At 46.0% G+C, this 25,911-nt stretch overlaps 1 protein-coding gene across 1 annotated transcript in view; it reads left to right on the top strand.

Annotated features, from left to right (window-relative positions):
* SLC22A3 (solute carrier family 22 member 3) overlaps window positions 1–25,911 on the top strand; it is an 81,268-nt gene that overhangs the window by 35,777 nt on the left and 19,580 nt on the right. Inside the window, exons 2-5 of the mRNA XM_054595525.1 lie at window positions 3,831–3,934; window positions 6,478–6,632; window positions 8,100–8,268; window positions 9,383–9,500. Coding sequence (XP_054451500.1) covers window positions 3,831–3,934; window positions 6,478–6,632; window positions 8,100–8,268; window positions 9,383–9,500 — 546 coding nt within the window. The remainder of the gene's footprint in view (window positions 1–3,830; window positions 3,935–6,477; window positions 6,633–8,099; window positions 8,269–9,382; window positions 9,501–25,911) is intronic.

Below are 25,911 nucleotides of genomic sequence, written 5' to 3'. Positions count from 1 at the left end.
AAGCCAGGAGCATAAGTGATGTTTTTAATACCAATGTAGAGTTTAATGGCTCCTGATTTTTAACTGAGAGCTAATCAGAAATGGTTCCGTTTACAACTTCATGCTTAGAAAATCAGAACAGAGGCACACGGATCTTGTGACTTAATGTCGGAGACTTCCCTCCTCCTCCCACAATCCAAATTATGATGAGTGAGATTTCTCCTGGTTTCGACTGAAGCCAAATACTGTGTGTCCTCTAAGCTTCGAACCTCTTAGGTCAAAATTCATTTGAAAGGACTAAACCAGGCGACTGTGGGAAAGCCAGCTGCCAGGTATTAAGAGTCCATTCCCTGGGACTTGAGAAGCAGGCAAGCCCCCTCCAGAGCGTGGAAGTCTTTTGCATACCTGCATGTTTTCGCCTTATTTGTGACCTTTGACCTTTGTGAATTGAAGATCTGCTGCTGCTCTGGTTTTAAGGATATTTAGAAATCGAAACTTTAACATATGTCTCATGGTAACTCACCCCAGCATTTATTATTACCACTCAAATTCATGAAATGGCTATTTGGATTTTAACAACCAGGAAGAGTTAAGAAAAACCCTTGGCTGGAAACCCTTCAGAAGTATCTAATTAGGCTGGAGTTGTGTTTCACAAAATGGAGCAATGCAATCCTTTCAGCATTACAGAAAACAGTTGTTTGAGCCTTTTATCAGATTGGCTTTGGAGGTTAATGAAGGACAGAATGGGCACACATGGATTTATGAGCATTTAAAAATAATTTTAAAAACTTTTGTGTACACTTAAAACCGAGATGCCTCCCTCGTTCTAGATAGATTGCCTCAGGAAAAAAGATAAAAATGTTTGCGTCTGTAATTCAGACTTAGGTAGATTGGGCAAGACCTGGTTCTAGGTCTTCGTGGGAACTACAAGGTGCCAGTGCCTTGTTTCAGGAGAACGGCCTCAGCCTCTGACGCCAGCTGGCGTTGGTGTCCGCTGACCTCCCTCGAAACATGAAAGGCATGTTGCAGACCCAGTGCCGTTGCGACAGCAAGCAGTGAACTCAGAGCTGATTAGGGAGCACCAGCCGGGAGGCAAGAGCCAGCACGAAGCCTTTGAGCTTTATGACTGCCGCATTCGTGCCCTCTGGAAACTTAAGTGGGTGTGCACACTTCCTTACAGGTACATAGTTTGTTAGTTTATTTTGTACCCGTAAAAGATGGCAGGTTCCCGTCACAATTCACAGGCACAGAAGCCAAGCTCTGTATTTCGAGCAGGAAGGGGTTTAAAAAAGGGTTTGCATTGCTGCTCTTGTGGAAGGGCTAGGAGGGGAGTGATCATGAAGGACGGCTCTTGCAGATGCCCCTGATCACTCCACGGCATTGCAGAGCCCATGGCTCCTTATCCCTTTGCCCCGTGTGGTGGAGAGCGGTGACAAGCGCTGGCTGACTTCTGCAGCCGCCAACCACTGTTGTCACAGCCATGATGGGAACTGGAGCTGTGGCTGTAGCCAAGAGAGGAATCCCTGCTACCTCCCTGCCTCTGGTCTTGCACGAGTTCCCCCAGTTGGCAAAGGATTCTGGGAAATGTAGTTTCCACACCTCCAGCTCCTGGGATGCAGAACAAAGCACAGAGGGCAGAGGATAAGTGGCCCTCACAGTACTTTAGATGGCATCATAGCCCCTTAGAAAGTGTGACATCATCGCATTTTAACCATTTAGACATTTATTTTTAATTAATTTTAATGTGAAGTATGAAAAAGTCAATTTGACAATTTCTCTTGTGGGAGTGAAAAGATGACCAGTTTTGTGTTAAAGAATATTTTGCAGGTTTAAAGGATATTTGGGGGACATTTTAATTTGCACAATTCAAAAGCAGCTAAACAAATGCATTGCAACAATAGCTCTCTCTAGGCCTTGAAAAGCATGCCTGTATCCCTAGGCAACCCAGTTGTCCAAAATACAGCCAATTCTACAATTTGGGCATCTATATTTGACACTGGTTGGTCTTTTTCTGAAGCAAAATGCTTTCTCTGGTGGTGAAGTTGCCTGTTTGTATCCTGAGATTTGATGTACTTTTCTTCTAGTTACATTGTTTACATGTTTAATTCCAGTGCGGAATTATTTCAGATAAATAATCGTCTGCAAGTTTACTTAAAATTGTCATGCCTTGAGAAACTAGTGCTTCCATCGATGATGAAACTATCTTAAATGACCACAATTGCTACTACTATATACATGTAAATCTTTTTACTTCCTTCATCTCCATTAATCTCAGCAACTCTACAGATGGGCTAGCAACTACTGTACCCCATTTTTATTTCTAACTATGTTAGGTGACAAGTCATTAGCTGTAGAACTGAGGCAAGGGTTGGGTTCTATGAATAACTCTGACAGTTTGCCAATGAATGTGCATTTATGGGACTATTCCTGTTGCAACAACATTCATTTTCATACTTCTGTCTAAAGCGGGGCCCTCTTGGTCTGAGCCTGCCATTGGCAGGGAGGCAAAGGTGGTCAAGGAGTGAGAGGCTCCGATGCCTTTAAGGGAATCAGGTTTCAGAGCCTCAGCTCACATGCGCTCAGAGTGGATCTGCCGGGGAATGTGGCTGTGATGAGGGACCGGTCCTTGTTCCTGGTGTCCTCCCTCCTGCTTGGCAAAGGGACCCCCCGCATCTTGCTATGATACACTCCTGGATGAGGGGTGAAAGCCTGTGGGAACCAAATGGGGGGACAATTTGGAATATTGGTTTTGGTATTAAGGAAGTAATCAAGAAAGTTAATGACTCTTGTGACTGGCTTTAACAACTTTTTGTAAGTCTGGTGGTTTCCATTTCTTGCCTTACAGCAATATTGTAGGCGGACTTAAATAGCAAGTTGGTTAATAAAAAAGTAAAAATAATTTTGATGAGAGGTTTCTCTGTGGATCTGGTATAAAACCGAGAACGAAGCAGAATGATTGAGTAACATTGCTGTAACAAAACTCTCTCCATTCCCGTTCATTTTTTTTAATATAGACAAGTTTCTTGGCACATAAACTTATAACAATGAAAAGAAAAAGAATAAAATTGATGTTGAGCCCGAACTCGTCCTGGTGGTGAGCAGCCTGGCGTGCAGATGACACGGCTGCCCGGGAGGCGCCAGGCTCGCCCAACACTTGCGCGACGGAGAGCTGCGTCCCCAGCAAAACGTCTCTCTTACGTCACATTCTGTTCGACACTCATTGTGTCTTACATTTTTATCAATTATGGTCTAAAAGTAACTGTGATTATAACCTAATCACAAAACATTCCCATATTGAGAGCCTAGATTTTTAAACAGAAAAAACTTTTTAATTACATGTTCATTTATACACATAATTTATTGTGTACAAAAGTATAAACAATAATAATGTTTATATTTATTTGCCTCACCATGATTAATGCAATACACAGTGGCACAGAAAATACTAGGTTTTAAGTACGTGGGAAAGAAAATAAGAATTCAAAGGGAAAAAGAATTGATGCCAAACTTGAGAGAACTGAAGAACTTGTTTTCAGTGGGTGATGGTCGGTGTTCAGCAGCCACAGTACTTAGACTGCACTGCATACAGTTGAAGGAATGACAGATCCACATTGTTTGAAAATGTCAGTATTTGTCGCATGGTAGAAATTATACCCTTGGCAGTTGTTGAAAGTGACAGAGAAAATTTCTATAAATCCATGTGAAAAATGCATGTGATTGATTTTTACATTTTATTTAAGGAGTGTGTGAGGGAATCTATTTGAAGGTCACTGATCTGCACATGAGATCAGATCAGGCGCCTTGAGGACAGGCATTGCCACATGTCCCCTGCGCACTTCTTTGTCTTCCAGTTTGACCTCGTGTGTGTCAATGCTTGGATGCTGGACCTCACACAAGCCATCCTGAACCTGGGCTTCCTGGCTGGAGCGTTCACCTTGGGCTATGCAGCAGACAGGTAGGCATCACTGGGACAACCCAACGTGTGTGTGTGGAGATGAAATGCTTTCTGTTGACTCAAAGAGCAACAGTCTTACTAGATGCAGAAAACGATGCTAATTCCTCCAGATATTCCCATTTCAGACGTTATTGATGTTCGCTGTTGTATTCTTGCTTAGCTATTCCTTTATCCCAATTCTAACTATGAAAATACTTGTAGTAACTTAATAATTTTCTCCCGTTAGGACAGGGAGAGGAAGCTCTGCCCCTGGGCCATATCTGGCTTAATATGGCTCTGGGCCCTCTCACCCAGCCTGGCAGCGCTAAGGGGACATCCTAGGGACCTGCTCACGGCAATCAATGAGCTAATTCAAGACGACAACATGTCCCAATCCGGTAGCCGGTTGATGATCTGAGTTTGATGAGACCAGGACTTCAGAGTGGGCAGAGCCAAAGTTTCCTTCTCTGATCCTTTGTCCGTCTCTGAGGTTTCTCTTGCTGTTGTCCCCACAACCTTCGTCTGCATGTGACTTTCTCCTTAATCCTTTGTGGCTGATGCTCTTCTCCTGTATTTTATGTGTCGTTTTCTACTGTTTCTACTTCTTAGCCCTGTGAATTTTTCTTTTTTAATCTCTCCACCATAGCATTTTCTCTCCTGGCTGGCTACAATTTGGAATTGAGTTATGCAATTTTAGTCTGTATTTCCTTAATTTTGTTTTTACTCTGCTTAATTTAAACAGTAGGTTTTGCTCCTTCTGCGTGTTTCTCTTGCACAATCCATAAATATGTCTTCAAACCAAAGCCACTGGATGGAAGGCGATACGGCGTTCCCAGCTGAGAATCCGGGAGGACAGAGTGTGTCCTCGGAGACGTCTTGTCCTTGGGAGAGGACAGACCCCTGAGTAATTCTGCCTCCCACAGAGCCAGCCATCTGTCAGCTCCTTCCCTTCTTTACGTCTTTGATGGAAAGAATAACAAACAGTTTAACCGGCCACGTATCTCTGAGAAGGCGCTGTGGGAAGGGCAGGGACTGAACTTAAAATCCGAGCCTACTTCCATCTCCACTCCGCTGGCTGAAGCAAGATGATTCATATGAGGATTTGGTGGCAATTTCTAGGGAAAAGTGTGATGAAATCACATCTCTTAAAAGTCATTGATGATAAACTTGCACCAGCCAATAATTTGGCACAACTCTACGGAACCATTTAACATCAGATTCTCAGATTTTTTGCACCTGACGCCTTGTTCCCTTTTCCTGAGCTGTTTAATCGTATTATGTGAATGGTGAAAATAAAATACCAAACTTAGGGACAACTAACTTACGTCGGCTTGAGCTTCATACAGACCTTCCCATTAGCATCTCGTTTGACCCTCTAACCACAACCTCCCCGTGGGAAGGTAGCAAAAATACACACATCTGTACGCACGTATATGGACATATACATCCAGGGTCCGGCAGAAGTGAGGCCTGCTGGAGTGTAGCTGGTAGGGCAATGATATAGGTATAATAATTTATAGCTTTAATTTGAACATTTCACCTAAAACGTCACCTGTGTGCGTGAGTGTCATATTGTTATGTTACAGAAGGACATAGCAATAATAAAAAGGGGGCTCTATGTGTGCTGGCCCCTGCGTCTGTGCATAGATATATGTATTCCAGGAGATGAAGCTGCAGCCCAGACCTTCTGTGGAAAACGAGTCCAGTTGGATGGGTGTGTCCAGAAGGTATCCAGCCATGTACTATGAAAAACAGGGCCATTTCTTAAAGAAGATACAAGATAAAAGAAACATTGTGCATAGGACAATGATGCCTCAGTCCCTTTCAAAGTAGGCCCCTTGGGGCCTCACACAGGTCTCCCAGTCGCCACCAGCTGCCCCATCGTGTTTTCCTGAATCTCATCGATGGTCTGAAATCTCTTCCCTATCAAGGTGATTTAGATTTGGAAAACGTCAGAAGCCACAAGGTGCCAGATTTGTGTAATAGAGGGGCTGAGTCGTCTGGGTGACTTGATGTTTCGCCAAAAAACTGCACAAAATGTGATGCCTGACTGGACACAGTCATGATGAAGCTGCCAATCACCAGCTACCCTCAACTCTGACCTTCTGGATCACCTGAATAGTTTCCACGGAGGAATGTTCAAGCTTAACGCAAAATTGAATACAGACTTGTTGCTCTACTCAGTCGTTTTGAATGTGACAGCCACACAGTACACATGCTCATTCAATGGCGTCTACAGCCCTCACTAACTAGTACAGTGAAGTTGTCATTGTTCATGCATGAGCAGTCCAGTCCACTCTCCTTGGCTGCCGGGTTACATCAATCTTGTGCAAACCGATCTTGGTATATTAACAATGGCTGGACTTTCCGGACAGGCCTCATCATACATACGAACAAAACAACAGAACAACAGAAGCAAACAAAAACCTGAGTCTTGGTGACCTTAAGAAGTGTACCCCCAGAGTTGTCCTTCAACCCCTTTTAGCAACACTTACACTGATAGCCTTTTTCATTGTGTAGGAGACAATGTTTAAGGTGATCCTTCCTCTCTCTTTCTCACAAAGGTACGGCCGAATAGTCATTTACTTAATATCCTGTTTCGGTGTTGGCGTCACTGGTGTGGTGGTGGCATTTGCACCAAATTTCCCTGTGTTTGTGGTCTTCCGCTTCTTACAAGGCGTGTTTGGAAAGGGGACATGGATTACTTGCTATGTGATTGGTAAGATGTTGCTACACCTCCTTGTCTGTTTGGGAACCAGGGTTAGGTGGGTGAGAAGTGTATAGGGAGGTTTCATGCTGCCACAGTAATTATTTCTGCAAATATGGGGGTGCAAGGGCAAGATTCTGTCTCTTTAGATATTGAAATGCCACCTTACTTTGTGGACCACATATGGAATATCACAGAATCCCGGGGTGACCCCTTTGTAGCACTACGATACTGTCATCCCGTGATTATTTTTTTTTTGCTTTCCTTTATGAGAGATTAGTTTTTATTAAAGTTTCAGTAGGTCCTTGAAACATTGTAAAAGAATTTTCTGTGTACCTCTGTGATAGAATTTAAGATGACGCTTCTGTGTTCTTTTCCTTCTGTGTAAGTGGAGAACTTTTCACCACACCGGAGATAGGAACTGAAAGTGAGAAGTTCATTTGTGAACCTTTTTTATCTTCCATAACTAGAAAGTTTGACTTCTGGGTATGGAAGAAAGAAAGCCTTCCCTTTGCTCTTTGCTCATGTTACTGGGAAAGTCCTGGCTGCTGTCTTGGGCTCTATTTCCCGTGGTGCCGATGTGGGTCACCTGCTCGAAAAGTCATGGTGGACTTGGGACCAGGGAGATTTGAACACCCCACTTTGATTATCATCCCAGATTTTGGGGCTTCTGTTCTCTCATCCTACACAGTTCCTCCCCAAATGGCACCCACCTTAGAGACCGTTTGGAAGTCTTTTTATGGACAGGAAAGGAGAGAGTTAGAAGGGTTGACTGTCGCTGGCTGGGGCAGAAGGGATAACTGAAATATGAAGCATTTTTAAGGAGGCCCAAATCTGGTGAATCTTAAAAGCTGTGCCCTTAGGGCAGGAAAGAGAGAGCGTATCCCAGGAGGATCAGAGCGGAACAGGCAGCAGATAGAAACCGATGAACAAGGAGGGAGGAGGGGGGAGGCCGCCAGCAATAGTGCTCCCCACGCGATTTTTAAAGAAATATCACACACACGAAATGGCCAGCCCTGTGGAGAGAATTACCATTTGATGGAAACTATCTTGTGATAGCAAAAAATTATTTACAGAGTCTAATATTCATAATGAATCTCCTAAAGAGACTATAATATGCATCTCTTTAAAGGTCAGTGATAAAATCTAGCAAGTGCAGTATATTTATGCTTTTGTAATTATGCAGTATAATTACAATAACCTTCCAAAACAGTCATCATTGAAGCCTTCTTAAAACGAGCACCGACATTCTTTGCGTGCCCGAAGAATGCCGGGCCGGGGTGTCGGGGAGCGTGTGCTCGCTGATGACTGGCAGGGAGGCGCTCAGAACACCTTGCTGGCGTGCGAGCCTAGCGGCTTGGGGAGTTCCGCTGGGGTCCAGTGCCACGGAGGATGCGACAGGTGCGGTTCCTCCCCTCTGCTGGTTTATTTTGGAGCCGAACTTGAGGTTCCCTGACTTCTGTGTTTGTTTTCCTTTAGTGACGGAAATCGTTGGTTCAAAGCAAAGGAGGATTGTGGGAATCGTGATTCAGATGTTTTTCACCCTTGGAATCATAATTCTCCCTGGAATCGCCTACTTTATCCCCAACTGGCAGGGGATCCAGCTGGCTATAACGCTGCCCAACTTTCTCTTCCTCCTTTATTACTGGTAATGCGGTTTTTCATCATTATTGAATTTATTTTTATTCCATGGAAGTGTAGAATCTATGCTTCTAAACCAACATGAATATGAAAATAATTGAGGAGGTATTCTAAGATCTCCAGAATAGCAGTGGGCTTTGAGAATTTCTAGAGCATTTGAAAAACTGGGAGAGTTTATTTATTGATTATTTGACTGATAGTTCTTATTAAAATAATAAAATACCAAAACACAAAATTCTAAATAGAATATTAATTGTTTTATTTTGTAATATCTTCATGAAAACTACCAGGCAAAAAACCTTATCTGCCAGTATTTCAGCACAAAAGAAATGCAGTGACATCGATCTGCTGCTCTGTATATTCTATTAAGCAAATTAATATTGCTCAGCAATTCTTGGAGGAGTAAGACAACGTTAAGAATATGAGAAAAGTAATCAGAAAGCTACAGGTATATGCATTTGACTCTTCAAGGAGTGAACGTATTTTAATCATTCCTCTGATTTAATTTTTGACTTTATTCTGTTGCTGACACTAGCACAGACGTCCCCATTTCCCCCCTTTGCCCGCCCCCACCTGTCTCCCGCCCCCGCCCCCGCCCCCCCGACCCCCACCCCCCCGGCCTGCGCCGCACTGTCGTCTGCGTCTGTGGGTCACGCATCTGTGTTCTTTGGCTCATCCCTTCACCTTCTCTCATCCGGTCCCCTTCTCCCCCTCCACCCCCCCGCCCCCGCCTTGCTCTCAGTCTGTTCCATGTATGTGGTCAAATTAGTTTACCTAATTTGGGTTCCTGACTTTTTCCTGAATGCTCACTAAAATCCAAGGTCTTTGCACATATGTAATCAAGGACACTGTACTCTAGGATAGCCTGGTTTTGTAAAAACAATGTAATATTTAATTATATTTATTATGTTCAGTGATCCATTTATCAATGAGCATTTTTTTTCCTTCCATGATCAGCTTGCAAAGATAATCTGTGTTTTTGAGAGCCTATTCTAAATGCGAAGATTCTCTTAAACTTTTTATCTAATTGCAAGATCCATTTTGATACAGACACTAGAGTCATAAAAGTTTAGGTTTTTGAAATTCCTGCTCCTAACTCAAAAATGCTTTCCCCTTGCCAGGGCAGTTCCCGAATCTCCCCGCTGGCTGATTACTCGGAAGAAAGGTGACAAAGCACTAAAAATTCTGAGGAGCGTTGCCAAATGCAATGGAAAATATCTCTCGCCCCATTACTCAGAGGTAATTTTATTTATCACTAGTAATAAGGGTTGTTCCGGTGGGTGAATTTGTCACTTATGCGCATATTATCAAACATCTGACTAAATTATGTTTAGTTTGTGAAGTTTTAATAGCATTATAGTTGAGGTTCATTCATCATTTAGTCCATATTTTAATAGTGGCACCAAGTTACTTGAATTATTATACTTCACTTACTGTAGGCCCCATTGTAGTTAATCATTCATTCATTGTAATTGAATGAACTATACCTCTTTTCTTGACATTCAATTTAGTCTAAAGATGTGTCTTTAAATTTAGTCTCAGAAGGGCTATGCATTTGAACCAGAGCTTGAACAAGAATGTAGTATTTCCAACTTCAGACTTGCTCTCTTGCCTTCCTTCCCCCTCTCTGGTTCCTCCCTTCCTCCCTCCCTCCCTCCCTCCCTCCCTCTTTCTTTCTTTCCTTCCCCTGGCAAAGGCTTTTGAGTGCCTCTGTGTCACTGCTCTAAGAGAAATTGGGGGGATTAAAAGCTCATTATGTGTCCTGTGGAAGATTTGAAAAGCAATTAAAGATATACACTACCGGTATATTTGGAGCAAGCCCTGAGTAATGAGAAATAGCATATAAAAATAGATGGCCATGCATAGCTGCAAAGACTGAAGTGAATGCAGAATTACAGAAGGGCTTTTACTAAAAGAGTATCAGGGAATTTCGGGGAGATGGGACTCTTTGATATACACCGTCAAGAACGTTAGGTTGCTGACATTGTTTTCTTCGTAGCATTCTGTGTGCTCTGATAGAAGTGTTCTGAGAAACACCGAGGTTTTGTCAGCTTCAGCGGTACCTCTCTAGCCCTCCAGGACGCGGTCAGCTCTGTCTGGGTTTCTGCTGTCTTCCTTCACTCTTACACTCAGCTGCGAGCAGTGACTTCTTCTGTCCCTGTTCGAAGGAGGTTCATGATGGACCTTGAGGTTTATGGATCATAAAGTAGATGGTGACGATAAAGCCCAGTGTGTTTCAACCACTTAGACTAGTTGACCTGTGCTCTTCGAGCACAGCTGAACTGTGTATTCCTTTGGGGGAAAAATGTTCCACGGCCTTCTCAGGTTCTCTCTCATCCTGTTAGCTGTCGGTCTTTACAGCTGGGTCCAGCGTGTGATCCTTTATACTCAGTTTTATGAGTCAAATGAATATTTTTGCTGTTATTTACGAGTGTCCTGAAGACATTGCGTATGTCGTACCAGAACTCAGCTAAGCATATATAAGATCCAACCCAGAGTTTTTCATGGAAAAAATAGTGTGTGCAGGTGGCTTATGAGATAAAATGTACAGTAACTGAACACGTGCAGGGTTCTCACGAGTTGCTCAGAGGCCAGAGGATGGTCCCCAGAGCAGCTGCTGTGGCATGTCCTCTGAGCGTCTAGTTCAAGGCCACTTCCGTGGGGCCACTGGCCCGCTTCTAGTTCTTGAGCACCACATAGGTCGCTCCCACGGGGAGGGAGGTCGATGCTCTGCATGGTGGTGCTTGTCAAAGGTCACGGGCGTCCAGTCCAGTGGCTTCCCACACCTGCCCACTCTAGGCAGACAGGTAATCCCTGTTTGAGGTCGGACTCCAGCCTCCCTCAGGAATTTACCCTGGTGTTCTAGCTACCTCTGTCAGCATTTCGTTGCCAAAGCCGAATGTGGGTGTTTAGTGTGTCTGTTTCTGTTTCACTCTATTCTTTTAAAAAATTTTCTGTGGTGGACACTTTCAAGCATATTCAAAAAGAGAAGAGGATTTGATGAACCTCCTTATGCACATCACCCAGGCCCAGCAGTGCCCAGCGCAGGCCCAGTCTTGTTTTCTACACCCCACCTCTGTCTGCAGCCACCAGTGAAGAGCCTCAGCCCGGGGAGCCTGCCTTTCCTCTCGCCCTGTTTCCAAGCGCACCTATAAAAGAGAAACACACAGATGTTCACTTGCCTCTGGGGCTACGTGTGCACTGTCTTCAGGCTTCTGCTAAATAAAAGGCAGAGGATGTCCAGTTGAATCCAAATGATCACACATTTGATCCAACTGCGAGGACTGGACCATTGAGCCAATGTCATCCACGCACATCGGGATGGCCATGGCGGGTGAAATATGAAATTAGAACTAATCTCAATATCGCTATTTTTTTAAATGACCATAACGTCTTCACATGAAATATCAAGTCAGTGTTTCCAATTCCCTGATTGTCTTAGAATGTTTATAACTTGTTTGTTTGAATTAGGACCCTAATGGCTTTTATATACGGTGATTGGTTGATAAGCCTCTTTGGTCTTTACAAGTTCCTGCTCTTTTTTTTTTTTTTCTTGCAACTCCGGGGGTGAAGAATACTGTTAGGGGTTTTTACTGCTGCAGAGCTTTCTGCAACCTAAATTTTGTTGCTTAGATCTCTGAGGATCCTTTCACATGTCTCTTATGTTCCCTGAAAATGGTAGTTAGATCTAGTGCTTTAATCAGGTTCAGGTTTGATATTTTTGGCAAGTCACTTATGAGTGACTCAGTGCATTTCCTTGAAGAGACACTTAGTGTCTGCCTGTCCCTTCTTGCGTTTGTAAACTGCCACCGATAATCATTGCCCAGATTTATTAATTCATCAGAGGGTGCAAAAGGACAGCACCTCATTTTAACATGATTTCTTCATTTGTTACCTGAACATTTACATAAAGACCAACTCCTCCCATCGCCTGCTCGGCGACTCTGGCATACAGCGCATAAAGAAGAAAGCAGGGCAGAAGCATAATTTTTTTTCTTGTCACAAGAATGAGTTGACTCCTGACATCCTCCCACAAATGATCAATGTGTTCTGTGCTGTGGGTTTTAAGCCTCATTATGAACTCCTGAATTTGAATGTGCAGTACAGACTTCACTCCGCTGCAGTCTGTCGTTATTGTTGTTCTTGCCGACGCTCGCACTGTCCACCTTTGGGCAGCCGAGGCTCATCCCCGTTGGCTCCTGCGTCTCTCTGCCCTACCCCCTAGTAGCGTCTGAATGCTTCCTTGCTTGTCAGCGTGATGAGATTTTCCACGCTTGTCTTGTAAGTTTCAGCCTCACACGTGGAACCGCCTACTTCTCAAAGGTGCATTGAGCTTTTTAAACAAATGTCTTCAAACTAAATTGATCCGTCTCCAATGCTTCTCAACTGTACAGCATAAGCCAGAAAGCAAAGTACTGTCTTCAAAAAGAGAAGGAATTACCATTTCAGTTTAGAACACCTTGCTAATTGCTGAATTATAGGCCAAACTACAGTTTTCTATTTCAGACATTCTAGTGGTCCCACAAAGCTCAGTCATGGGCAGAATACCACCTTATGGAACTCAGAAGTCATGCCAGTAGCACAGACACTGTATGCAAACGCCAGCACTAAAAACAAAGCAGGATTCTGTTGTTGTTTTTGCGTCATGATATCAATTGCTTTTGTTTGGTGACTCGAATGACCACTGGCCGTGTCAATGTTAGGCTCACCTTGAACCTTATGTTGACATAGTCACTTCAAATCTTCACAGAGTCCTTTTGTTGCCTTGGCGGGTGTCCCCGCTCTCTGGATATAACCTTAGGGACCCTCAGGCCCAGGGTGGATGACCCTGTGCTCACCCTTTTCACAGAATATCTTCTCAGTAAATCCTCCCTTTGGGAAGAAGTTATCACCAAATAAATTCCCTCATCCTTCAACACCTCTCCAATGACTACCTTGTGCTGAGGGTGCACATCCCAGGCTGTAGAGAAGGATAGAATGAATCAGAACCTGCTTGGATGCCAGGCAGTCCTAGAAAGCGGGCAGCTCTGTGTCCCCATCTTGTCACAAGAGCCTCACCAACCTCCCCACCTGAGCCTGTTCCATCGCTGGCGCAGAGGTCCTGGTCTGTTTTAGGGGCACCGAAGGGCCTAGCTCAGAGCGACCCAAGGACGCTCCCTGCTGCAGAAAGGACCCTAACTTCCCTGCAAACTGGGGTTGCCAGTCCGCTGGGCTTTAGTGAAGGGAAGGACGATTTGGGAAATACCAAATGTTCAGAAATAACCCAACTAGAATTGATGAATCACTTTAGTAATTAATAATGAGTAATTACTAATCAGTCACAAGTAGTAATTAGTAAAAGTTTCTTGTGCACACACTAGAAAGACAGTTGCAGGCTGGGAGCAGGAAATGAGGCTCGGGGCTATATTGTTATAAAGCAGTTTATATTGTGACAAGGTGGCTCAATTTGGCCACTCGAATAACTACAGCCCTTGTCAATGGCTGTGCGTTCTTCACACTGATTGGTTATAATATTGAATTTTCTAAAATAACAGAGAATTGGTCAGAAGTGACAGCATATCAGCCTTTAGGGACAGCTGAAGTTTTGCTTAGGGTTTCCAAGGGCATAAGCAAGAAATGACCCAGGCCAAGTTAGTCTGACAAAATAAGCTAAATAAAGCTTTGTTTGTATGATTAAACTTGTTTCATCTGCTCAGGGAATTTTCAAGGCTCATCTTCATTTGTTTTTAATTTTAATGGAAGAATATAGGTACAGTGGATTTGATCCAACATTCAACCAGGTAGATTATTCTGAGAGCCGGTTGTCCTGTAAATAGTATCAGTTATATTGCGCATGGATGCTACTCATCTCGTGGGTGGATAATCTCTGGCCCTCTGTCTCACTGCTTCCATTTGCTGAAGTTCCAAAGTTCCTGGCTGGTCCGTGACTGTGTTGAAGGGATAGCCAGAGAGGAGAGATGCTGGTGATCAGAACACCAGGCTCTCTGAATATACCAGTAGTGTGACTCATTCACTGCAAAGAAAAGCCCCAAAGCAAAAACCAATGCAAACAGGCAAGGGGGTGGGGCTCATAAGAAGTTATGTAGCAAGACTGGAAAGGATCAAAGGGTGGGCAGAACGTGAAACGCTAGGTAGCCACCTGACACAGAAGGAGGATTCACTTGGACACCTAACCCTGGTTCCATTGCCAGAGGAGGATTGAGTGAGTCAACAAATTTTAGGCTACCTGGATGACATCAGATTGTGGTAAATTAGGCTATTGTTTGGAATAGTCACATCCCTCTCATTTCCATTGGGTGAAAATGTTTCCCGGCTCCTCAGACGTTGGGCAAGGCAGTGTAACTTGCTTTGTCCTCGTGGGTGGTTGGAGTGCCTGTCTTGCCCTTTGACCTTGGGCTTGGTTCTGTCAGCTGCTTTGGCCAATGGTAGGTTATCAGATGTGACGCAGTAGTCTTGAAATGCGCTTGTGTGTTTGGTTTGACCTCTGCCCTTCAGCTGTCAGCAAGAGAAGAGTCCCAAGCCCTCTTCCTGGCCCCAGGGGGGACAGAGGCATTTGGAGCAGAGCTGCTGTGGCAACGCTTCCCCAAACCTAGATCAGCGTTCTCGTAGCCAGTCCACAGACGTGCGAGTCAAAGGAGTGCTTATCGTTTTATGCCATTAAGCTTGATGATTGTTATGCAGCATTATTTATCAGTGGTCAACCGAAGCCTTGACTAAACAGCCATTGTCACTTACCTGGATTATACAGCAATAGTACAGTACTAACTGTGGGAGTCACCATAGCTGCAGTTTTGTTTTCATTTTTTAAAAGGATTTTAAAGGCCCTTATTCTAAAGATCCCTTCTCCTCCTCTGTATTCCTCCCCTGTTTGTCTTTGTATGGAATATGCTTGTGGAAAATGGTAGGTGCAACTCTAGCTAACAAAGAGCCCCTAATACTACAGAACTGAATATGACCATATTTCTTAGCGATAATTGGTCTGCTCTGTTGGCCTGAAAAACCAATAAAGCTTGATTGTAATTTCCTTATTTTCATGGTACTCCTGTATAGTTCATCATTTATAGCTAATTTACAGACGAATACAGTAAATACAGATGCTGCTTAACCTACGATAGGGTTACATCGCCATAAACCCATTGTAAGTTGAAAATATCATAAGTCGAAAATCTAACCTACTAAACATCAGTTTAGCGGAGCCTACCTTAGTAAGCTCAGCACACTTAATATCGGCCTGCAGCTGGGCAAGATCATCTGACACAACACCTGTTTTATAGTAAAGGGTTGACTGTCTCATAACTGTTTATGTGTATCACATTCATACCATCATAAAGTGGAGAAACCGTGAGTCGAACAGTCACGAGTAGAGGGGCATCTGTGCCCGGGGTTACATTGGTACTCACTCGTGCACATACACATTGGTGGGCAGTTCCCATGGTGACGTGTGCAGGTGACATCAAGCGCTCGCATCCGAGCTTTCCGCTCCCAAAGGGATCTTCGTCAACATAAACAGCCCCACTCTTGGATATGTTTCCAAAATGGAAAAAATTAAAAGCTCGTTAGAAAGTGCCAGGCTAAGTGTGAGATTACCTTAGTTACCAGAGAGGCTCCCAACTCGTACTGGCGCCCAGCAGGTCTCTGTCTTAGCGAGCTGTCATGCAAACACCCGTATTGCTGCAGAAGGGGGCTTTCCAGCTTTGGGGATGTCCGTTTCTGACATTTCCCTTCAAAGGGGGATTTTGAGAAACATAATTTTCATTCTTCCAAAAGAGGAACCACAGCACGGTCCTGGCTTCCATGAAGCCGTGAGGGCTGCGTGGTATTCTAGCCCCGCAATGTGTTATGCGGTCTCTGGGCTGCTGTGTGTAATTACTATCCCGGACTTGGGACTGGAGAACCGTCTGTGTGGAACTTATTTCGAAAGGTCCAGAGGAAGTCATTTAGGCCCCAAGGGTGCCTGACGGGGGATCCAGCGCAGTGCGCGAGTCGAGAGTGGGAAAGGTGTTGGTCCAGAAAGTCCTGCAGGAGACGAAGCCATCGGACACTCGTGCAGCACTTTCCCTGATGGGACCAGTCTTCGCGCTTGGGCCCCACACAGCAAATGGTGTCAATTCTGCCGGCGAAGCCTGCCAACGGCGCCCAAAAACGATCACCACGTAGCGTGTGCACCACCACGTTTGCCGTCCTTTAGCGCGTTCTTGAAAGCGTGAAAGTGTCAGGACACGTCATCTACCAAACTTAAGATGGACCTTCGGGGCCGAGAACTAATTAATGGCACTCTCCTTAAATACATTTTTGGAACTAGTCTACGTTCTATAAGTGGCCTATGCTTCCCTGAGCTCCCCTATCTTTAAATGAATTATTCTAATTAGTTCCCCTATCTTTAACCATCTGGAAAATAAGACAATATTGTAGGAAAAGGGAAAAACTTTTATGCTGCTATTTAAAAAAAGCCATAAAGACAGTACATGTGCGCTGCTAAATCTAGAGTGAGTTTCTTTCCCAAGCTGGGCGGTTAATAAATTCTTTCCATGAAAGGAAATTCAGCCTAAAATCTCGAGGTCAGTGGACTCTTATATGACCCATACAGATAGTGAGAGGAATGTGCTCCAGAGCCTCGGGTGGCTTCAACCAAACTAGAAATCCAAGCAACATGTCCTTTAAAGAATGAGACTGCAGCTGGAGCGGCCGGACAGAGCCCGCGTGCCTCACCCCAGTACAGCGTCCTGACGAGGGACCCAGGGAGACAGGTCCTCTCGCACCCCCTCAGGAGCACCTTCCAGAAGCCCTCTTGAAATAGCAGGTTAGACTCTTCTCAAAACCTTAGCTATTTTACTTAGATACAAGATGGAGCTTGAAGAGCACTCACCGGAACTGTAGAAGGCGCGTGGCATGACGGCTGCATGGACAGAGGGTTTGGTCCTATCAGTCGGTCCTGGTGGGTGAGGACAGGTTGCTAATGAGTAATTGGATCCACAGAACCCAGGACAACTAAAGGACTCAGATGGTGACTGGTAGGGTGACCAGCTGTCCCCATCTGCCCAGAATTGGCAGAGGGGAGGTTCTTGTTACACGGGAGTTTCAGAGCTAAATCTGAGAGTCCCAGGCAAACTGAGACGAGTCGGTCACCCTGGGACTAGGTCAGTCCTACCTTCCTGGCTATGCTCAGAGGAAGATACCAAAGACGGACCCTTGCCAGCTCTACCACCCCCTCCCACAAGAACAGGGCGGGATACCTGGCCTTATTGCAGGGCGGGACCTGGAATTTTCCAGTGTCCGATGCAAGCTGCCAGCCCAAGTTCTAAGCAAGCCTCTTCTTTCTTTCTCAATTCCTGGTTTCTTTTCCCTTTCCTTTCCTTTCCTTTCTTTTCTTTTCTCCTTTCTTTCTACAGCTTTAGATCCTTTACTTGAAGTTCCCACATGAAGAGATCTCCCTTTTTCTAAGCCAGTTTATCAATGTGTGATTGGCCTACACAAGGCCGTCCGTATTTAACGTGCACGACTTGCTCAATCCCCAGTTCCTACCGGGCAGCCCTCCCTCTGGCTATGCACCCCAGCCCGTTTGACGGGGGCCTGGCCCGCTGCCCCACTCCTGCCCCACTCCTGCCTGCTCTTTCTCCCGAATGTAGGGTCCCGTTGCTTGTGTCTTCGCTTATCCACTCTCTTAAAGCCCCAATGCTGCCTCTTCTGGGTGATGGCGCCCACTGCTGGGACACATTCTCCAGAGGGGTCCCAGACCACAGATAGCAGTGCCCGTCCCAAGAACACCCAAGGGTGTTGCCTCCCCACTGGCCCCTCCTGTTGGGCGACAGCTCCACTCTTGGCAGGCACAGGGCCAAAGCCCCCCCCACTCCCTCTTGGTTGGCGCCCCCTGCCACTGACATTGCCGCCACCTTCACAGACAGGACCATGGATTGTGGCACAGGAGCCCCGTTCCCAGCGTGGCACAGCGACACGCAGGGTCCTTTCACCCAGCCCCTCCTCAGTTCCGTAGTCTGGGGGTCAGGGCCTCCTCTCTTTTTCCTCCTTAAAGGCTGACCCTTGGCCTCCAGAACAGTGGGCCTCCCTCCCAACCCACAGACCCCAGTTGGCAGAGAAGCATCTGCTCCTTTCTGTTCTCGCCCAAGTCATGGTGGCGTTACCTACAAAGTTAGTTAATCTATAAAACAAAGCGAAGAAGCCATACAGACTTCCATTACTCCTTGAATAGTGCTTGTTCTCTCTTTGTGGGAATTGTGACAATACTTGATTCCCGTATTTTAATTCTGGGTCCCTCTCTCACAGAAAAGTGGGGTGGGTTCGCATTTTTTTTCTTCCTTGAACGTTGGCCAAGAGCACGGCCCTCTTCGCGCTCTGCCTGTGTGAGGGAGGATGATGCGCGGCCTTTCCAGGCATGCTGATCCTGTGCCTCTCCCCCCCGTTCCTGTGCTTTTGGCAAACCAGTGCCTGCGGCCCAGACTGCCGGGCCTCCCTGCCGGGAGTGAGTGTGCCCATCTAGCTCTTTGTGGGGGGGGCCCTGCTGTGGGGGCGGCTAGAGCCCTGCCTGTCCAGCTCCCTGGCCAGGACTCCGGGGCCTTGTTCCTGACGCAGAGCTGCTGCCACCACGACAGAACTGGTGACTGGAGCTTCCCCCCACCAGGAAAAATACCAGAGGAGCAGGTGGAAGCACCTAAATTCACCAGGTGTACCCAGGTGTGCTTCTTGGACAGAAAGAGAGCAGAAGGAAACTGTGCCAAAGGGTGAGAGAGAAAACACACTATGATCCCTTTGTTTAAGTTTTTTGAGGTCTCGTCCAGGAGGATGGTACAAAAGGCATCATGAGCTAGATTTGCATGGGGTAAATCCTCCCCTCCCCGGAAAAAGAAAAATGAAGATACGTCTAACTGAGGGCCGGATGAAGAGCATTCAGGTTATGCTCCCAAGGCAACGCTCCCTCTATGCACAGATACCAACAGGACTAGGTCCATGGACTCCAGAAACAGCTCCATTACATGGTTTGGAACAAGTAACAGGAAGCTGCCCTGTTTTCTCTGTTCTTGGACTCTGGCACTGTTGGAGGGGAGGAAGTATCATTTAATGTACAGGAAAGAGACCTGATTGAAAGGAGGTCTTTGTTCCCCAATTAGTGAGTGTCCCTCTTGTTAGGTGACTGAATAAAAGCAGCCTTAACTAGTGGAGAAGCCTCTGTGACCTTCCCAGAAGGAGACATTAGGGAATGTTGGCCAAAATGGCCTGAACCAGGGACTTCTCTGCTACAGAAGCTTCTCTATAAAGGCACACTTTGTCAGCTTCCCTCACAATGGGTGGAGGGTGACGGGAGGAACCTCTATTGAGCAGATTGCGTCATTATTGCTAACACACTCTTGTCACCCAGCAGCTGTAACCTCAGCCCCAGAGTTAACAGAAGAATTACGTGGCAGTCTGTCCCAACGGTCCTTGGGGACCAGGGAGTTATTGCAAAAGTGCACAAGCCATTTACATCCAAGCCTTGTCTGTAGAATGAATTACTATGTCTTGGATAAACATGTACCATGTTTTTCCGAGGAAGGTGGGTGCCGTTGTGAATAATAATTACTAATGAATTGAAAGGGGTTACTGAGTCCTTAGTAAACTTGTGTTATCCTGTGGTTTCAGTGGACAGAAATTGAAACCACAATTCCTGTCATGTGGGCAACCATTAAATCCTTTGACCTTAACCAGAAGTTCTCACACTCAAAAATGATAAGATGGTAGGCTCGACCATCTATTGGACACCTGTTACCTGAGCTTTGAGTTCAAATTGTATTAGGTTCTCAGGAAAAGCTGAGGACCCCAGAGAGTCCTGACAAACAGAATTCTTGACAACAACTCCCAGATTCATTTATTTTCCTTGATTCAGTAAAGTACATTCAAGTTCATGGTACTCTGTTCTTTCACTGACCTTAAGGATAAGTTCTACGTGTCAAGTAGAAGGAGTTGAGCAAGTTGGTGTACAGTTGCCTTACTATCCCTCAAAGGTGAATCCTTGTTTTCGTTCATGCTTACGTTTCAGAGCCAACATACCACAAATAGTTTGGATCTTCAGGAAGACTGAGGAAGGCTTATTGAATGAATACCCAGCACAGTGATTTTTTTTTATGGCACAGAGTATGGTAGAATTTAAGCACCTACCCTCCTTTGTGTGTGTGTGTTTTTTAAAATATATTTTATTTATTTATTTTTAGAGAAAGAGGAAAAAAGAGAGAAAGAGAGGGAGAGAAACATCAATTATGGTTGCCTCTTGCATACCCCCAACCAGGGACCTGGCCTGAAATCCAGGCATGTGCCCTGACTGGGAATCGAACCGGCTACCCTTTGGTTCACAGGCTGGCCCTCAATCCACTGAGCCACACAAGCCAGGGCACCTACCCTTCCTGTTTTGATCAGTATGTGTAGCCTCCCAGGCTTAAACACTTCCCTTGGAGACCCAACTTAGACTAATTTTACCAAAGACAATCTAAGAATCACTCTGCAATTTATAACACTTCACATGCTGTATGGCACCGGCTTCTCTATACAGTTAGCAGGTGGCAATGGAGAGAAATATGGGATCTACTTCAGGTCCTATTTCTTCTGTCTCCTTCCTTGCCACAATTCTGCAAACTGTTTGGTGTACTTTGTTTTCTAAGACTAACCTGCCTCCTAAGTTCAACAGGCCCATGATTAGTCATAAAAATTAAAAAAAAAAAATTCTTCACATTGCAAACTGAATTAGAGAATATTTTCTTTGGTTACCACATGTTTGGAAAAACCACTGAAGTGTGAGGCTGTCCCAGAAACAAAACTGTGTGGTACACACAATGTAGTAGGAGTTTATCGTTCTTCATTCGTCTTTTATTCAGCAAGTGGACACTGTGTTCAAAATCCCTACTTTTTAAGTGGCCCCCGTGACTTTCCCAACATGCAGTCAAGGGTGCGCCATGTCCTCTCCAGTGCTCTCCGTGAGTGTGCTTTTCTTCTCTTTTGGGCTGTTTTCAGTCTTCCCCAGTTACCAAGAGTTCTTACCTATCCGACTAGACTCACTTTCTCATATAGACCAATTTAATACAACTGAATAGTTTTCTCTCTCCTTAGAAGATGAGAAACAGCTTAAATCTCCTGAGTAATGTTTGGGAATCATTTCAGTGCCCTTTAATTTGGATTCTGTTTGATTATAAATGGAAAGACACTCTACATGGATAGCATCTGTCCATCTGTTAGTCACGGGGACTGGTCGATACATGGTTTTATACCTGTCATCTCGGAACCTCTGGGAGGTTTCCACGGAGGATGCCGCCACCAGTGGGACGGCTGGGTCCTGGGAGGCGTGCGAGCGGAGCGCCCCAAGGAGCGCCAAACGGTGTTCTGTCTACACCCACTGAGTGTCCTGCTTGCCCACATACGTGTTCGCTGTTTGGCAACCTTCTAATTTTGACCAGCCCCCTGAGTGTTTCAGGTCGCACGTCTCTGGTTCCTAGTGAGCATCAGCACATCCTCGTGCACGTGACTTTGCTATTTGGGTTCTTTCTTGTGGGTTGCCTCCCACGTCCTTGCTCATGTGTAGTAGGTTTTCTGGACTTCGATTAGCTACCTTTGTCCGCTTCCATTTATAGGCTCTCTTTTTATTTGATGAGATACCCCCTTGTTGGCTTAGATGTGGCAAGCATCTTTCCCCAATGTTTTAACTACCCATTAACTTTGCTTACTTTTTTTTAAATTGGCCCCCAAATCCTTAAATCTTTGAGCTGATTTGATAGGTCAAATCAGTGTATATTTTTGCCTGTTTGTTTTATGAATTTTGTGTAAGGAATCTACTGCACCCAAAGACCACAAAGATATTCTCCTGTGAGCTCTTGGCTTTAACTGTCACCTTCAGGACCTGTTTAGGGTTCCCGTCTGTCACCAGAACCGCACTTTTTAATTCCCCCAGAGTCCACCACCATTTTGAGCATGAGGTAGGGACCCACATTTATGTGTCTGAATACTAAGCCAATTTTCTGAGTACCATCTAATGAGCAGATTTATCAGGTGTCAAGTTCCCATTTCTAAATTAGTTACAAGCTACGTCCTGTCAACCATTTTTAAGGAAACCCGGGCATCTGTGCTGTGGCCGGGATGGACAGGTTGCCAGCGTTACTGGTGACGGCAGCAGACCCGGCAGCTCAGGTGGCTGCAGATGCGGGGAAGGAGCCACTCGGGGCTCAGCGTCATCTGCTACCACCAGACAGCTGTCTGCACACTCGTGGCCCTAAAAGATGAATATGTTTTTGTTAGTAAGCACCCCAGATACTTATCAACCTCTAAAGCACACTTCCTGATTATGGACCATGTTCTCTAACTGTTCGTCTCTGAACTAAAACTGAAGTCCTAGCCTAAGCCTGAATATCAGTAACGCAAAAGCAGAAGGGATAGGAACGTTCCCCTGAGATAATCAAGTGTTTCTTTTTTTTTTTTTAAACTAATGTCTTTTTAAAATTTATTTTTTAAATTTATAAATCATGTTTATTCTATTATAGTTGTCTCAATTTTTACCCCTTTACCCCGCTCCACCCATCCTACCCCCACCCCCCACTCCCACAGTCAATTCCCACTCTGCGGTCCATGTCTGTGGGTCATTCATACGGGATCTTTGTCTAGTCCCTTCTCCTCAAGTGTTTCTTTAAAAAACTGAGAATTGCTCTCTGAGAAAATGCCTGCTCGCCCCACCTTAAAATGGAGGAGATGTGTGTGAGCACACTGTAAATGTAAAAAGAAATCACACTTTTTAGAGCCACTGCACCTTCGTTAGATCCCACTCTGGGGCTGAGATCTGGCTGGTGAACTTTTTCGGTACCTGGACCCGGCGAACGCCCTGAGCTCCGCGCTTCGGCGGCCGGAAGGCAGTCCTCTCCCGGCAGCCTTACTCGTTATGGTCCGTTTCTGCAGTAAACTGATTAGCGCCTCTTCATTTAGAATGCCGTGCAAATAGTCCTCATTGTTTTTAGGAGTTTTACGGGTGTGATCTTATCCAAAGAATGTAGTAATTCTAAGAACCAGGCAAAGTCATAAACGTGGCAATTTTCCCAAGTATATAAATCAGTCTTAGTTCAAGTACTTCAAAAGAGAACCTTAGTACTTAACACAATAAGCTCCTATCAAGAAAAAGGTGTAGACTAGAGGGCTTTTAAATAAACTTGAGAAATCTACAGAGTTTTTATCACTCAGGATATGCTAGGGGGTGTGTGACAAACACTACCGAAATCTTGGTGGCTTAAAACAACAAAGGATTAACTCTAGCCTGTGCCACATGGGTTGGGGACAGGATCCCCCTTTGTGTCATCGTCTCCTCCCTTTAACCCAGGCTGCCTTCACCACCCCCGCCTGGACCACTGCAGACCGGCGGTGTCCCGAGGGCCTTGATGCCGCCATTCTACGCTCACAGGTCCTGGCAGATTTGGGGAGGTGGCCCCACCCAATCACCAGGGGACAAGAAGTGCGGTCCTGTCCCACCCCCGTAACGGGTGGGGCAAGAGGTGGGGAACCAAAAATATTTGACAAACAGTGCTAATGAGAGCCGTCACAGATCCCTTTTAAAAGAAAAACAAAATTATTACGGATATAGGTTTCAGGTGGCGAAAACACCGACTTAAGATGATGAGTGCTTTTCAATTCAAATCGTGATTGTGCAGAAGTTTTGCCTTTAGCCTGGTAAAAAAAAACAAATAATACTTTGATCTAAACATAAACAATGTAAAGTTGCCATGGGGAAATATGGGAAGACGTGTTTCCCAGTCAGAGACCACACTTGCAGGCAGCCTGGGAGCAGGAGGAAGACTGTGCCCACGGGAACAGAGCTCGCGAAGCGCGTGGAAACAGAGGGCGCCAAGGCCAGCCCGGTCTCTCCACGGCTCGGACACCCAGGGCCAGCTCAGGACAGGGACTCAGGCAGAGCACCCTGAAGAGCGAGATGCCCGTGGGCCGGGCCGATGAGGCGTACCGGAGGGCTCGGCTGCGGGAGACCCTGATGTGCGGGAAGGAGAAGAGGGACCCCGTTTCCTGAGGGGCCGGCAGGAGTGCAGGTGGCAGCGGGCCCCCGCCTGCGGGCTCTGGGAAAACACGGTCCTGGGCTCTCCCCAGCGTGGCCCTGGGCCCTTGGGGGATGAGCCCTGGCTGTCTGGGACCTGCCCAGAAAGGGCGGCCAGCACTCCCAGGCCCAGGCAGAAGGCCCCGCCAGGAACGTAACTGGGCGAAGACACTGGGTTCCTGGGGTCCTGCTCTGAACGCCTGGAGAGACAGAGCTGACAGAACGTGGGGGGCATCCCCTCGCCAGCGAAGAGGACGGCCACATCATGAGCTGGTTATGGTCTGTCATTCTCGTGTCAAAGCCTGTGTTCTCATTTAAACCCTTCAGAAGACCGAGAGGACACTGGTGATAAGAATTTTGCTGGATGGGAGGACAGGTTTCCCCCACTGCCCGAACACTTCGGGGCCCCGGGACACCTGTCGGAAGCCGAAATGGCAAAGAGCAAAGAAGCTATCGCCTTAGGACGCCTCTTGCTAACAGACGCACAAAGCAAACGGAGATAAAGCCCAGAGGCCCCAGACCCAGCTCCAGCTCCTGGGCGGGATGCTGAGCGCAGAGTGGGTTCCAGGGAAGGAGCTGGGGGGCCCTCCCTGCGGGGCGCCGCCGCCCCTGTCAGGCACATGCAAGACCGACACCTAATGCTATTTTCACAGTGAAAATCCTCTTCGGATTTCTTTACTGGAAACAGGTACTGGTGAGGGTCTCCTGTAAAAGCGAAGTGCCAGAAAGCGAACTTTCAAAAAGTGGGGGCCAACTGCGTGTGCTTTTGATATTTGTTTGTGACCTGCCAGATTATTCGCTTTCATTCCCTCGCTCCAGCTTTTTTCTCCCTTTTCGAAAAGAGCCTGTGTAACTAGTGACTTATACACACTCAGCTACTCACAGAACTAAAAATTCTGTGTATCTGAACATATCACTGTAGGAAAGACACTGGCCATCCTCTCAGATTTGACATTTAGAACTTTCCTGTTCCGCTCATTGGGGAGTTCAAGGACCTGCTGAATCCAATCCACTCACATCACATTTTCGTGGCTCCCCGCCAAGTTGAGTCTTCAGGGGGAGTTTTAGAACTCAAAGTGCATTTTCTCCTTCCTTTCTTCTGTTTTTAACACCTCTCCCAAAGGCTACTCCCACAAAAAAACCCCAAAAAAACAAAAAAAACCTCTCAGATTTATTGTTAAGAAACAAATGTTGCCACACATGACCCACAGCTGCAACCCGTTACCCTTTGCTGACATTGAGGCTGCGCTCGGGTCCCTCCTGGGACCTCCGGAGAAAGACCCTTTCGCAATCCTGGGCAGCGCGCCCTGGTTGCAGGGAAGGCGGAGTATCCATCCGCAGCGCGTCCCTCCTAACGCAAGAGCCGGCTGGGCCTGAGGTCAGCTCAGCCGTGCTGTCCAATACAGTAGCCGCCTGCGGCCCCCGAGCCCTGAATGGGGCCGTCAGAGCCGAGCTGAGCTGTGAGCGTCAGCCGCTTGGGCATGTCAATGATTCCGTGAGACCTAAAGCACAGGAACCATCGTAGTAGTAATTCCACATGGGTTACAGGTTGGCATGGTAATACTGTGGACAGATTGGATTAAATGTAACCAA

Source organism: Pteronotus mesoamericanus, unplaced genomic scaffold, assembly GCF_021234165.1.
Source record: "Pteronotus mesoamericanus isolate MK-2021 breed Mesoamerican mustached bat unplaced genomic scaffold, CSHL_Meso_final contig_134, whole genome shotgun sequence".
Classification (NCBI taxonomy): Eukaryota; Metazoa; Chordata; class Mammalia; order Chiroptera; family Mormoopidae; genus Pteronotus; species Pteronotus mesoamericanus.
The sequence above is the reverse complement of the archived record's forward strand: the minus strand, read 5'-3'. Positions and strand labels throughout refer to the sequence as shown.